Source organism: Phyllostomus discolor, chromosome 6, assembly GCF_004126475.2.
Source record: "Phyllostomus discolor isolate MPI-MPIP mPhyDis1 chromosome 6, mPhyDis1.pri.v3, whole genome shotgun sequence".
Taxonomy (NCBI): Eukaryota; Metazoa; Chordata; class Mammalia; order Chiroptera; family Phyllostomidae; genus Phyllostomus; species Phyllostomus discolor.
The window spans coordinates 121,609,641-121,623,612 of NC_040908.2; the positions used below are offsets into that span (position 1 = coordinate 121,609,641).

The window sequence follows — 13,972 nt, forward strand, 5'->3', positions numbered from 1 at the left end:
CTCATACACATGTAAGTACAGCTGGCATGAACCTCCCAATCCCTCCTCCAATGACACTTCCTCCAGGAAGCTCTTCTGGATTGCCCTTTATTTCTACTGTACTGAGTGCATTAGGGTGTGTGTGCATGCGTGCATGTGTGCTCTGGTCATTTGCATATACAGAAAGGGCTTCCTGGTCACTCCAGCTGGTTCAGCCCTAGCTTGTCCCCTCTCCCATGCCACTTCCAGCCTGTGGAAATTTCCGCACTTTCTCTGCCCTGGTTACAGCTCCTACTGCTGTATTTATCACCCTGGAGACACAGTAGCACAGGCGCACATGTGCCACACACACTTGCCTGGCACACACGTGCCTGCACACCTCAGCCTGCACACACACACACACACACACACACACACACTGCACATGTGTGAACGCCCCCACACACAAAGCTCTCTAGGAAAACTGCCCCGCCTCCCTCCTGCTGCTCCTCTCCACTCTGTCCTCCCACTGCCACCCACCTCAAAATGCTGGGACCAAAGAGGTGGGCTGGATGGTGCCTCCCACTGCCTGTCAGCCTGGGAGGCGCTTCCCTTCCCTGACTATGGGGGTGCTCCCCCACCGCCCACCTTCCCACTCCAGCCTGTCTCCCCAGCTCTTCCTACCCTTCCCTCTGCCACTTCTCTGCACTCCCATCTGTGCCTCCCTCCACAGCAGTCCCTCAGTCCTCTCGTTGCCACTCTCGACCCTCTGTGGTGGAAACTGCCCTTCCCCGCTCCTCCTCCTGAGGGGCCCAGGACCGGCACCTCGCAGGAGCTGATGGAGACAGAGGGACAGGCTGAGGGGTTCAGGGTCCGAACCTCCTCAGCTCCTGCCACTTTCTGTACCTCCTCCCGAGTGAGGGGAGGGCTGTGTGCCTGGCACCATGGAGACCAGTGTCATGGCAACTCAGCCCGGGTGGGCACAGCCTGCCTTCTCCTGGGAGGGGCCCCATAGTCCCCTAGGAGGAGCTGCCACGAGGCCCTGTGGAGGGGGGCCTTGATTGCTGCCCAGCGCTGGCTGCCACACCAGCCTCCACCTCCTGTCACCCCCAGGACACCCCGCCCTGGCCAAGTTTACTTTCACTGCAGCTTCTGATGCCTTAAGTCAGTAATGGAGGAGAGGGGGTGAGTCCTCTCAAACACCTGCGGGATCATCTAGAGACTGCGGGCCAGAGAGGGCAGAGGCTTGCCCAGGGCCACACAGCAAGTCTGGCCTAGCTGCCAGGTCAGCAGCCACTGGGTCAAAGAGGCCATTCCAACACGGGATCCTGCCCTGGGAGGTCTCTTGCCAGATCTTAGCATTGAAACAATAATGATAGAAACTGATACACCGTTAGGAAGCACCCACCACCTGCTGGGCTAAGGCTTTGCATGTGTCATCTTGTTTCATCCTTAAACCCAACCCTATGAGGAAGCCCCTCGTTTGTTCCCATTTTACAGGTGAAAGAAACAGTATCAGGTAACGAGTAAGTGGGGTGGCTGGCGTAGGAACACAGGTCCTCCCCAGATGGTACAGTCAAGCCAAGGCTTCACGCCTCCCCGGCAGGCACTCTTTTCCTATTCTAGTGGCAAATTGTCCCTTCAGCTCTGTCTTTCCTTCTGGAGAGAGTTCACAGGGAAGATCTGGGGCTTAGTCTAGGTCTGACCTTGGAATTGCTAGAAGCCAGGAGGTTTCTTTCTTTTTGTTTTCCCTAAGATGGAGAGGGAACAGAGCCTCGTGTGGTTAGTTCTAAGGAAGACCTCCCTTGCCGTCTGGCAGTGCAGAAACTGGCTGGTAATCCCCGGGACCCTTTAGAGTCAGGTCTGAGCCCGGGCTGCAGCCTGGGGATGGAGCGAGGGGGCTCTGCCTCCAGCCAGCCTCAACTTGCCTCCTGATCTTAGAGTCACACGTCAGCTGCCTCCCTCCTGGCTTATGTAATTATTCAAATATAGCAGCTGCCTTTATCCCACTGAATCACACCTCCTCCCGCCCCTCCAACCAGGTGCAGAGACTTAAAGGGGGAGAGGTAATTAGGAATGAGTGGGTGGCTCAGGGTCTCCTGGCAAGGAGGATCCTGGTGTTCTGGGTTGCCAGGGGTGGGGGCGGGAGCTGGGCCCAGGGCTTGAGGGAGAGCAAAACTTTCCCCAGAGTATGCGGCCACAGGGGCCTCTTCTGCCCTGACCTCTCCCTTCTGAAATCGCATTCCCAGAGATTCCTTCCCAGAGTCAGAAGCTGTATCCACAGCCTTTTCTCCTGGGCCTTTGCCCAGCTGGGGGAGGTGAGGAGGAAGAGCAGAGAGAGGTGGAGGATTACAAAGGGGAGAAGGTGGCCTGGTGGGGCAGTGGCTAAAAGTCCCCGGTCCGAAGCCCAGCCCTGCCCTTTACTCGGCCTCTCTCACCTCCGTTTCCCCATCTGGAGCATGAGGGATTGGAGTCTGCTGCATCATATGCTGCCTGGTTCATATCCCTGGAGATAACCTTGACCTTAGCCAGAAGGCATTTCCAAGTATCTGGCTGACTTCCCTCTCCTATTCCTTTTTTCTGCCCACCCTCCCTGGGCCAGTTCAGCCTCCCCCCCCCCTACCCGCAGGGCAGTGTAGACAGGAAGGGTCACTGGATTCTGGGCTGAGGGGCCAAGCTTCAGCTGCCTCTTCCCCCCCTAAACTTGCCATCTGTTCCACTGCTCCATCCACTGCCCGGCAGGAACAGGGAGCTCACTGCTCTCACCTGGGGCCGTCCTTTCCCTCATGGGGCAGCTCTGACTGATCTGGAACCTTAAGCAGACTCAACCCTGGGTCCTGGGTCCCCAAAGCCACCTTCCAGCAGTGTTTAAGCTGCTCCACTTTAGTCTGGAGGCTGTGGTAGCCTTTTGTTTCTTTGTCAGCAAAAGCTTTGTTGCCCATGGTGTGATGGGGGTGTGCTTAGTATGGGAGCCCAGGGAACTATGCCAGGCCTGTGCCAAGGACATGGTACTCCTCCAGCCCTTGTCCTTGGAGCTACAGGTAGCAGCTTCCTAACCAAGGAGGAGACGGGGAAGCACTGAACTGTCTCCCTGAGCTTCCCACCCCATTGCCAAGGCCCAGATGTGGGCCCATCCTGGCCCCCAGCCAGAGGGCGTCACCCAGGGCTTTACAGGCCAACCCTCTGTGAAATTCATGTTCTGCCAGTTACCAGCTTTCCCTGGAGAACTGAGGGCTGTTTCACACTTTATGGTCTCAGGCTGCTCCGGGTGGGGGTGGGCTCCCACAGGTCAGTGAGGCCGCTGCCTCTACCTCTCCTGTGTCCCCACGCCCACCTGCAGCCTCTGCCGCTCGCTGTGGTGTGGTCCTGCGTTGAGCTCTGAAGTACACCATCTCATTTCCACACTCAGCTGTCTCTCTCCTACTCTCCTCCGTCGGCACTTCTCACCTGTACCTGGTGAAGCCGTCCAAAGGCTAGGGACAGGGGCCGAGGTGAAAGGGGCCTCGGCTTGTCCTTGAGGAAAATGTGATCCAGTCAAAGACAAACCTGAGCAGGAGAGTGAGATGGTAGGACAGATGGCAAATTAGGGAAGAGAGAGACGGCCAAAGGCTACTCAGTCCAGAACCCAGTGACCCCTCCTGCCTACCCTGTCCCCTGTGGGCGGGGCAGGGTGCGTGCAGAACTGGCCCAGGAAGAATGCACCGGCATTTGGAGTGGGCAGAGAAAAGGGAGAGGAGAGGGAAGTCAGCCTGGAAGGGGAGACAGGATGCACCAAGTGGAGGAGGAGGAAGCACTGACGTGTACTTGGGGACCAGAGGCTGCCCCACGTGGAAGGTCAATCAGGGTCGACCATGAGATACTTCAAATGCCAGGCTGAGGAGCTTGGGCTTCATCCTAGGGAGCTGGGAAGCCATGCAAGGGTTTCAAGGAGGAGTTACACGACCAGCTAGATGCCTAAGAAAAGGTGGCAATAGGCACAGGGTGGAGGTGGAAGGGAGGGTTTGAACTGGGATGGGGTCTGGAGAACCACCAGGGCAGGGAAGGAAACACAGGCTCCGGGAATGAAGGGAGTGGGTGGATGTAAGAGTTACGGAGTGGGAATTGACAGGCCTTCCTGACAGACTTGATACAAGAAGTGGAGAGGGAGAGTCAAGGCGACTTTGAAGTTTCCAGACTGGAGATTAGAAGTTTGCTGATGCATTTGATAGAAAGCAAAGCTGTATTGGGTGTTGAATATTTAAGTGTGAGGAGCCTGTCGATGTCCCCCAAGGAGATGTCCAGGAGGTGGCATGTACCAGACCCCTGGAGCTCCACAGAGAGCTGGGCCGAAGTGGCACTCACGATTGTTGGTATGTTGGTGGAAAGTCCCGTCCATGCTCCGTGGGGGTGGAGCCTTGGAGGAGAGACAGGGCCCGGTGCTTCTGTGCATATTGAGGGGGTGAAGGTAGGATGAGGCAGTGAGCAAGACAGAGTAGGTGCCGTCTGGAAGGTGGGAGGGGAACAGCCTCGAAGGACGGAGCGGGGGAGGGCGCTGAGAAGCCGCCTTTGGCCAGGAGGAAGTAGCTGGAGCCTGTGGAGCCTGGGCGGAGGCTGGATCCACCTGTCATTCTGGGCAGCCATCCGCCTCCCAGGAGCATCCTGCTGCCTCCCACCACCCTCCAGCGCTGCAGCAAGCATGCACGGTGTCTGCTGACCGGCTGGAGAGCGGTGGGCCAGGCAGGGCCTGTGAACGGGACACGCATGGATCAGCACCCTGGAGAGCGCTCAGGGGCGGGGCCTGGGGCGGGGCGAGGCTTCGCTGTTTTCGCTCAAGGCCTTCTGTTCCTGCCCGGGCTGGTCTTCTTGCAGGCCACTTCACGGTGGAGGAGGGAAGAACGGGCCGGTTTAGTCTCAAGCTCTCTCCCTTTTCTGCACCTTCCCTCTCCCAGCTCTACTCTACTGGAACTCCTACTCAACTTTTGGGGCTCCTACTCCCTGGGCTCAATCAATTCAGCCTCTTCAGGGGACTCGAAGGGGTGAGAGGAGAACGCCATGTACTGAGAACCTTGCAGACATTCCCCAAACCATTTTGAGCTTGGAATTGGTGACTCCATCTTTCAGATGAAAAAAGCAAATTGAAGTTAAGACAGGTTAAATACCTTGCCCACGACACACGGCAGAGTTGGGATTTGACCTTCCACCCGGGAGTACCCAGTAATCCTGGATCTTGCACCTCATTCCTGCAGACGCCTTACTTCTGGGGCTGCTGTGCAGTTTGGTGTGACAGTGGGATGGGGAGGGGATCCTCCCTCCCACCTGACTTGCTTGAGTATATTCCCAAATTTCCAAGGACAAGGCTTCCTGAGTGGGGGTGGGGCAGGAGGAGTCTGAATGAAGGCCCGGTGAGGCCTTAAGGCACCTGCTCCCCCTCACCCGTGCCCAGGAGGAGCCCTCCTTTAAACTCCTCTGACTCAGCTCCTTACTGCCAGGCTCCTCAGTGCGTGAAGGGGAGCTATGAGGGCCAAGACTGGACGTGGTCCAGAGCTTTGGCTTTCTGACACCGCAGAGTGCCTTCTCCGCCAGCAGGCATGGAGCAACGTGGTCCCAGAGATGGGTCAGGCTGAGAAATCAGTTTTTCCAGAGCTCTCAGAGATTAAAAAAAAAATTCTACCTTCTGGGGCCACAGCAGGAAGCAAAAGCTCCCTCACATTTTCTTTTTTGACACTTCCTAAGCCAACTGCTTTCTGCAGCACTCAGCCTGGACAGGACTCCTGTGCAAGCTCGGACGTTCCTGTCCATCCCCCTGCAACTGTGCACGCCCATACCCTTCAGCAGGGGTCAGGTTTGCCCTCAGTTCATGGGCTTCTCTGTCTAGAGCCTGGTGAGGGTTACATGTAGCCCCTCTAGCCTGGAATACACTCCCTTCTCCTTTAAAGACCTAGCTGATATCCTCTCTTGCAGAAATGCTCACCAACCCCTCACTGGGCCAGGGGCTCCCTCTGGGCACAATAGACCCCATGCTTCCCTCTGTCACACTGCAAGTTCCCCCTCCTCTTGCCTGGGTGCTTCTCCAAGGCAAGGAGCAGTTTGAGTCATATCAGATGAGGTTGGTCAGTCATGGGTGTTTGTACATGAGTGAATATGTTAATGGTGCAACCAGGACTCAAACCCCCATCTCCTGCCCCCAGGGGTGGAGCTTTTTCTCCTATGTCCAGCAGGAGCTCTGATGAGATGACTCCCTACCTGCCCCATTGTGTAAACTGCCCCCACTTCATTGGGTTAGGTGGTCCTCTGGAGGGGTCCTCTCTGGGAGTGGGGCAGGAGTGCAGCAGACCTTGCCCCGTGGTGGTGAAGGCCTCCATGGTGAATGCCATGTAGGGATGCTGTGGCTTGGGTGCCCGCAGCTCCAGGAAGGAGTCTATACTTAAGCATCAGCTCCCAGATAAGCAGAGCCACCAAGAAGTGGACTCTGACAAGGCTCTGAGTCCAAAGGCCATCAGCAAAAGCACATGAGCCTTCTTTGTATGCAACTCCATGCTGGGGATACATGTAAGATGTGATACAGACCCAACAAGGGAGCCCAGAGTTTTCCCGGAGGCCCAGCCCTTCCTTCCTTGAGGATGCAGGAGTGTTCCCCTGCCCGAGGGCTTCTGTGAGGGGGGAGCAGAGGGTCTGGGTCCCCTCCACCTGCTCCTCACCCTAGATCCCATCCTAGCCTCTCTTGCCTCCTACATCAGTCCCTCCCTCTCTCCATTTCTGTCCCTACTCCCCCCCCTCTCCTTTTCTGTCTTTGTTCCTCTGTGTGTGTGTGTTTCTCTGTGCCTCTCTGATCTTTGTAGTTTCATCTTGATCTCGGCGGGACTCCGATCCCTCTCCTCTTTCTTCATGTGATTCTCTCCCCTTTTCTCCCTGTTTCTCTCAGTCTCTCCCTCTGTGTGTGAGTCTTTTTCTCTTCCAGCCAGAGTCTCTCTCCACCCCTCCCTCTCTCCCTCTCTGCCTCTCTGTCTGGGCCTCTCTGTTCCTCCTCCCTCACCCCTCCCCCTTCTGCATTATCAGAACTGCTCCAGTCTCCTCCCAGAGCCAGCCTAGCGGCTGAGGCAGTGGCAGCAGGAGAAGCGAGAGCAGCCGGGAGCAGCTGGGGCAGCAGGGCTGGATTGGGGTGTTGAGTCCAGTCTGAGTAGGGGACAGGCAGCTGCTCTTGGTCCCTGTGCCTGCTGGGCCAGGTGCCCTGCCTGGAACCCCGGGCAGAGGGGCAGGGCGAGGTGCCACCTTAGTCTGGCTGGGGAGGCAGACGATGAGGAGTGATGGGGCAGGCATGCGGCCACTCCATCCTCTGCAGGAGTCAGCAGTACCCGGCAGCGAGACCGGCTGAGCCGTGAGTACTGTTGAGGGGCTGGGGTTTGGGCGAGTGGCTGCAAGAGGTGTTAAAGGCAGGGTCCTGAGAGTCCCTCCAAGGAACTGGGTTTGGCAGGGAGCTGAGCCACGTGGGAGGATCGATCCTGTTACTGGTCACCTGGTTGCTGGACGGTAGGAGGGGGGAGCTCTGTACAGGGTGAGGATGCCTGGTGTCAATCTCGGGGGTGATGTGGCTGGGGTCCCACAGGAGGGGCTGTGGTTGGAGGAGGGTTTGGTAATAAACCCGAATCATTCCTTCAGGGGCGGGGTTTGGGGGGTCTGAGGTCGGTGGGTGGGGGTTGGTGCATTCCAAGGAGCTCTGGTGCTGATACAGATTGATTCAGGACCTTGGAGAGGGACAGTGTCTGGCCCACCCAGGGCTTCTGTGTGTGCACGTGTGTGCACGTGTGGTGTGTGAATGAGAGAGAGAGAATGAGAACAAAAATTAATAAGTGGCCCCAGAACAGGAGAGGGTCTGGAGCGACTGCTCTCCATGGGGCTGGGATTGGGATTCAAAGCTGCCAGTTTAGGCAACTGTACCCCAAAGCACCCGTCCCAGGGAGAGCCACAGTGTTCGTTGGAATGGGGCCCCTGTGCACCAGCCTCATGTTTGCCCACGTGCAGGGGAATGCACAGGCAGGTGAGTGGAGGGGGTTCCATGGAGGCGCCCCTCCACCATCTGAGGGTTGCTGAGGTAGCAGGCAAGCGATCACATGTCTCCAAGTCAGTGGAGGTGCAGGTCTCTGCCCAGCTACCTGAGGGTATGTGTATATCTGTACATGTGGGGGGTGCAAGGGGCCGAATGGGGAGTAAAGGGGCCTGTAGGGCTCTGGAGTCCTTGTGGCTGGCTATGCAGTAGCCTCTCAGGGCGTGTGAGCATACCAGCATGGCAGTGAGAGTTTATCTGCATGTACCTGAGTACAGGTTTGTGTGTAGGCGTGTTAGTTTAAATTTGCATGTTGGGATGCATGTTAATATGTGTGCTGTGTCTACAAAATAGAGTGACTCGATATGAAGCGTGTCGTTTGATTCCATGTGCATTTGTGTTTGCAGGTGTGTTTGTTAGTGTGTGAATATTATTACTGCTATGTGTGTGTGTTCATATGTGTCTGCTCATCCAAGTGTGTGTGGGTGGCTGTTTTCTTTCCCTGGTGGTTAAGGACACAGCTTGGGACGCTGTGGCCCACCTTGGCAGGGCGGGGGCTGCCGAATGTGTGGCCACCTCCATGAGTCCAGGACAATTCATTCTACACCCTGTGGGAGGTGGTAGAAAAGAAACAGGCAAGAATGGTTCTGCCCTCTGGGGCCTTCTAAGCTGCCTGGACATAAAGTGCTTGAGAATAATTAAGCAGTGAAGGCCAGGATCAAGCTAACAGGTGGGGGGTGGGGTGGGTGTAGCCTGAGCAAAGGCCTCAGGTTGGGACTAGGCACATGCGGAGAGGAGGCTGGAGGGCAGGCAGGAGCCACATGCTGTAGTTTTGAACCCCAGGCCTCTTGGGCTTTTTCCTGGGGGACCTGGGGAGTCCAGGAAGGTAATATGCAGTGGAGGAGCATAACCAAATTTGGGTTTTAGAAAGCTGCCTCAGTGGCACTGCCAGGGTTGAATGGAAGAGGGAGAATGGGATCCAGGAGGCCAGTGTGGAGACCACACCAGCCCAGGCGTCGTGAGGGCTGGGTCCGAGTGGGCCAAGTTGTGGAGGAGACCAGGGTCTTCCTGAAGGGAGAGACTGGGGGCGCTGGGAAGAGGACGGGGTAGGGGGCACGTGCTAGCTCAGGCTTGGACTGGGATGTGGGCGGGTGGGCAGTGGTGGGACCTTGGAGGTCAGGATGTCGGGGAGAAAAGCCCCTGGAAGCCTCAGGCAAGTGAGGTAGTGGGGAGAGCCCTGCAGGGTTTCTAGCCAGGGTGTGTGGGGGGGGTGGGGGCCGAGATCACAGAGCCGCCTTTGTCCAGACCGGGAAACTGAGGCTGTGGCTTTGTCACCCTCCCCTGGCTACAGGGTTGGGGCTGAAGCTCTTCATCAGGCCCACACCTCCGTCTCCTCCTGCAGGCCCCGCACAGGACCTCTTGGTTGCCTGAGTTGGGTCGGCTCAGGAAGGGTTAATTGCCTTTAGACTCCCCACACCCCCAGTTCTCCCTGCCCACCAAGCAGCTCCTGCCACTCTTCCTGCTTCCCACTCCAGCCTCCTGTCCCCAGGGACTACTGATGGCTTGGCTGGGATCTAGCCAAATGGGGGAGACAGAACTCCTGACAGTCCCCCCTTCAGTCTTAATGGACTGGGAGTCTCACCCTCAGCTATGCTGCTGTGAGGTCGGGCCTGCCCTCCTCAGGTTCTGCTGCTGGCCTACACAGTCTACCCTCTCAGCACGCTTCCGTGGCCGCGTGCATCCATTCGTTCAGTTGGTCACTTATTCAACAGGGACTCCGCGGTGCCTGCTTGGTGCCCACTGGACTGGTCACCAGGGACCCAGGGAGAACACCAACCAGCCCTCGCTCTTGCGGAGTGCCCAGTCGGGTGAGGGAGGCAGGAGTGGATACCTAGAGCCCTGCCGTGTGAGCAGTGCTCGCAGAGGGAAGCCCCAGGAACTATGGGGGCAAGAGGCATTTGAACTGGATCTTGAAGGATGGATAGCAATTGCCCAAGCAGTGACCAGCAGAGGGAGCAGCATGTAAAGGTGGGCAGGTGTGAGAGGTGTGGCATGTTCAAGGGGCAGGAAGAGTTTGGGTTGGCAGGAGTGTGAAGGATGTTGGGAAGGGGAGGACAGAAGGGACCAGATCCTGTAGGGTCTCAAGTGGCAGGCTAAGGGGCTCGGATTTTTCCTCGTAGGGTGAGGGGGCTGGGGAAAGGCTTTTGAATAGGAAGCCTCCCCTGGGGAGCCCACCTTTGTTCTCTCACCGTCTGACTCCATGGCCCTCCCTGAAGTCTCTTTCTTTGATGCTACAGGATCAAAAATGTGGCCTAGATTCGGCCTTCCCCTGCGATGTCCCCTGGGTGTGAGCTGCTTGCCCGGCCAGCCAAGTTCCTCAAGAGCAGGAGCCACCTCCTCATGCCTCCCTACTCACCCAGCACAGGGCCAGGCACCCAAGCTCAGTGCAGCCTCTGAGTGGGAGAGGGCATGAGGAGCTTCTGGGCTTCCTTCTAGAAGTTGCTTCACTCCACTGTGCAGCTTGCTCACAGATCTATCCAGTCCAGCTTACATACCCCGGACAGGATGCTCACCCCTTCCCTCTTGGGCAGCCCTTCCCTTGTAGTGAATATACCTGCCCTGGGCTCATCTACCAGGCCTGGCTACTCCAGGACATCTGGCCCAGCTGTGTCATTTCTCTCTCCTGGACACTGTCCTTCCTCCTAGGCAAGGCCAGGCTGAGGCATACAGTTCAGGAGTGGCATGAATATATCCTGGGCAGAGAAAGGCATGAACACATCATAAAACTGAGATGGGGCAGTTTCTGACTAATGATCAAGAAGCAGGCATAGCCAGAACAGGGAGTGAGCACAGACAACAGGAAGAACTTCCTACCCGCACAGAGGGGCTGTGGGACCCCCTGGCTTCAGGAGGGGAAGTCTCCCAGGACAGGAGGGGGTGTTAGAGGCAGAGGCATTCTCCTTCCCTGGCCCTCCTGCAGGTGAGTGATGTCATCTGGCCTGAGAGGGACTAGAAGGGCCCAGAGGGCGGGGGGTGGGGGGGGGGGTGGGTTCATCTAGTCCTTGGTTCACTCAGCAGCCGTTCACTGGCTTGCTGCTCAACCAGACATGGCAGCCCCACGAGGAAATGCACAGAGCCAGTGGCCACGTGGAGGGAAACCATGGTCTTTTCTTCCCCCGTGTTGGGGGGCAGAGGGCATTTAAGAGGAGAGGCTTGGGGGCTGACCTTAGAAGGAAGAATCACTTCTCCAGGCAGAATCGAGGGCCAGCCCCAAGAAGAAAGAATGCCACATGCAGAGGCCTTGAGGTGAGCAAAAGCATGGCTTTGCTTTCCTGAGAGCGGTGGCAGTTCCACGTGATCCAAGTAGGAAGTACGTGGTGGGGGGAGGGGAGGGGACAGGGCAGCGAAGAGCAGCAGAGTGAGGGAATTGCTGTGTAGGCATAGCCTTCAATTGGCAAGTTCTTGGTCTCTCCTAGTGCCCCCAGCAGTTCTGCTGAGCCCCTCCACCACTTTGCTTGAGAATGGGGTGTTGAGTGAAAACAGAGACCCCGGAAATGGAGAAGCAATGGCTGAAGAATGTGGGTCCCTTCCAGAAAGTGGCATGCAAATGAATGCAAAGTAATATGCAAGTAAGCCTGCTTGGGCTTGGCAGCTTTGCCCTGGAGGAGGAGACATCCCCCTTTCAGACGGGCGTCCCACCCCCTCTGCCCCGCCCCCCAGGACAACAGGAACAGCCTTCGCTGCTCTGAGTGCCTGGCTTGCCTGACCACAAGACTGTGGCCTCCAGGGCGGGGGCCACGGGCTCCCTGTCAGCACCCCCGTCCTTTTGGGAAGTCGATATATTTAGTAACAGGGATGTTTTCAACACATTTATCTCCCATTGTTCAGCTGCCCGCTCCCTGGGAAAGGCCAGGTCCCCAGTGACGTGGTCCAATTTTTGAAGTCCCTGAAGTCACCCTTTTCACAGCCCTCCCTGAAAAAACAGGAGGCAACTGGAGCTTGGTGCAGCAGAAGAGATTTAAGTCAAATATCTGGGAGGACTTCCCAACAGGGCAGTTGCTGAGATGTGTGGGCGCTGGGGCTTGTGGGCTCTCACTCTTCGGATGGCTGCCCTGGGTTCAGAGCAGGCTTTGGAAAATAGGATAGAGAAGGTGGCAGACAGGCAAAGGTTTTCCACAGCATTACTTTGTGGCTGTGTGGTCCTGGGCAACTCACTTAACTTCTCTGAGCCCCATGTGAGCAGTGGAGTGGGAATAACAATCCTTTCCTGGCAGGATGACTGAAGAGTCTGGAAGTGGAGATCGTACTGCCAGGCATGTAGCAGGTGCTTATACAGGTTAGCTGTTGCCATTACGAACCACCCACATGCACCTACACTTTTAGAAAGATTCAGTGGGGCCCAGAGGGAGAGAGACCAGAGCTGGGAGCCCAGAAACTGTCACTGTGTGGGAGACAAGCGGGTCTGAAATGGAGCTGTGGTGGTGGGCACGGTGAGAAAGAAAGGCGGCTGCTCTGTGGGAGGAGCCGAGGGGCCTCAGAGGCGTGTGACCACCTCCCTAGGCTGCCCTGTCAGGTCTGAGACTAATCCCCAGAAATTACTATGGAGGAAAGGGTTTTGGTAAGAAAGGGTTTAAGCCTGTGGCCACGCCCATGATGGTCTGTGAGTCATTCTGGGAATTGTAGTCCAGTGTGAATCTGCAATAAGTACACTTACTACTTACTGCCCCTCCTCGGATCCAAATCCACCCCCTGCTGCTGAGGCTAGCTGGGGGCAGGCCCTGGTGGGTGCTGAGGGGTGCAGGGCCCAAAGGTGAGGCAGCCTCAATCCATTCCCTCAGGAATCCCTGTCTGCTCTGTATTGGAGGCGGGGCACGCAGCTGGGGGCAGGGGTAAAGGGTTAAGCCATAATTATTACTCCTCACAAATTCACATACAAGTTTACAGCTTCAGAGCACTGTTTTCACATCCATGACCTCGTTTAATCCTCCTTCCAAACACAAGAGACTGACGCTTTCTGGATGAAGAAACAGAGGATCTGAGAGGGGAAATAACTTGCTCAGAGGTATTTAGCCAGTAATGGATGGAGCCGGGCCTGGAGCACAGGTCTGTTTGCTCTTCAAACTCCTGCTCTTTCCACGGATTGTAGTTCCAGATGGCAAAGGCTGGGTCATGAAGGACAGGCAAGATATGAGCAGCTAGACATCTCAACAGAGGAGCAGCTAAGCTAAGACCTGGCTCCAGGGACAGAAGGTGAGGGCTGAGGCTAAGAGGTGGACTAGCCAGCTCAGGGACCTGAGCTCAGAGTTTGGATTTCTTGCTGTGGCCCACTAGGATCTCCCACGGGTTCTGAGCAGGGGCAGGACCTGATTAGAGTTGGGCTGTGGGGGACTGATCTTGCAGCCTGGGCTGAATGGATTGGAGTGGAGAAACCCAAGAAAGCCTGAGGCTTGAAATCCATCCTTGGTTCTCCCAGCTGTTTGTTCCTTTTCCTCCTCCACACTTCCTGACTTTTTCTTCCTCTTCTTCCTCCCCTTTCTACTATATTCCCTTCCACTCCAGCCTGGGGAAGGGAGTAGACTCTGTACCATACAGCTGTGCTGTTATGCCACTTGTCTCCAGCAGGGGCTGCTGTCACATACTGTCCATGGCAGCCTGGATCTTCCTTACATTTGAAAGGCCAGAGAGGGTGAGGGAAGAAGCTGGACAAGGAGCAGAGATGAAGGTGGAGAGAGGACAGCACATTGTTGTGCACTTCCACTGGGCCAGGGCTGAGAGGGCCCTGCTGAAACGGGACAGGGAGGAAGGAAGGCTGAGGGGAGACGGGCCCCTACACAGCAGGGACAGACACACTGGAGGGTTTAAACCAGTGGACAAGAAATTTTCTCCTCACAGTTCTTGGACAGGCTTAAATTTGGGTGTGGATTTAGAACAACATTGCATTGGGGTCTGGGCTTCTACCATGTTGTGAATTGCCTGATACTGAGTTGGGGGTGA

General features: G+C 56.6%; 1 protein-coding gene across 2 annotated transcripts in view; it reads left to right on the forward strand.

The window, feature by feature from the left end:
- Positions 1 to 6,505: 6,505 nt before the first annotated feature.
- PDE2A (phosphodiesterase 2A) overlaps positions 6,506 to 13,972 on the forward strand; it is a 91,348-nt gene continuing 83,881 nt past the window's right edge. The window contains exon 1 of one of the 2 annotated variants that reach the window (XM_028515623.2): positions 6,506 to 7,312. In XM_028515623.2, the coding sequence (XP_028371424.1) occupies positions 7,242 to 7,312 (71 nt within the window). In that variant the 5' untranslated portion in view covers positions 6,506 to 7,241. The remainder of the gene's footprint in view (positions 7,313 to 13,972) is intronic. The other variant, XM_028515625.2, reaches the window with a different exon arrangement.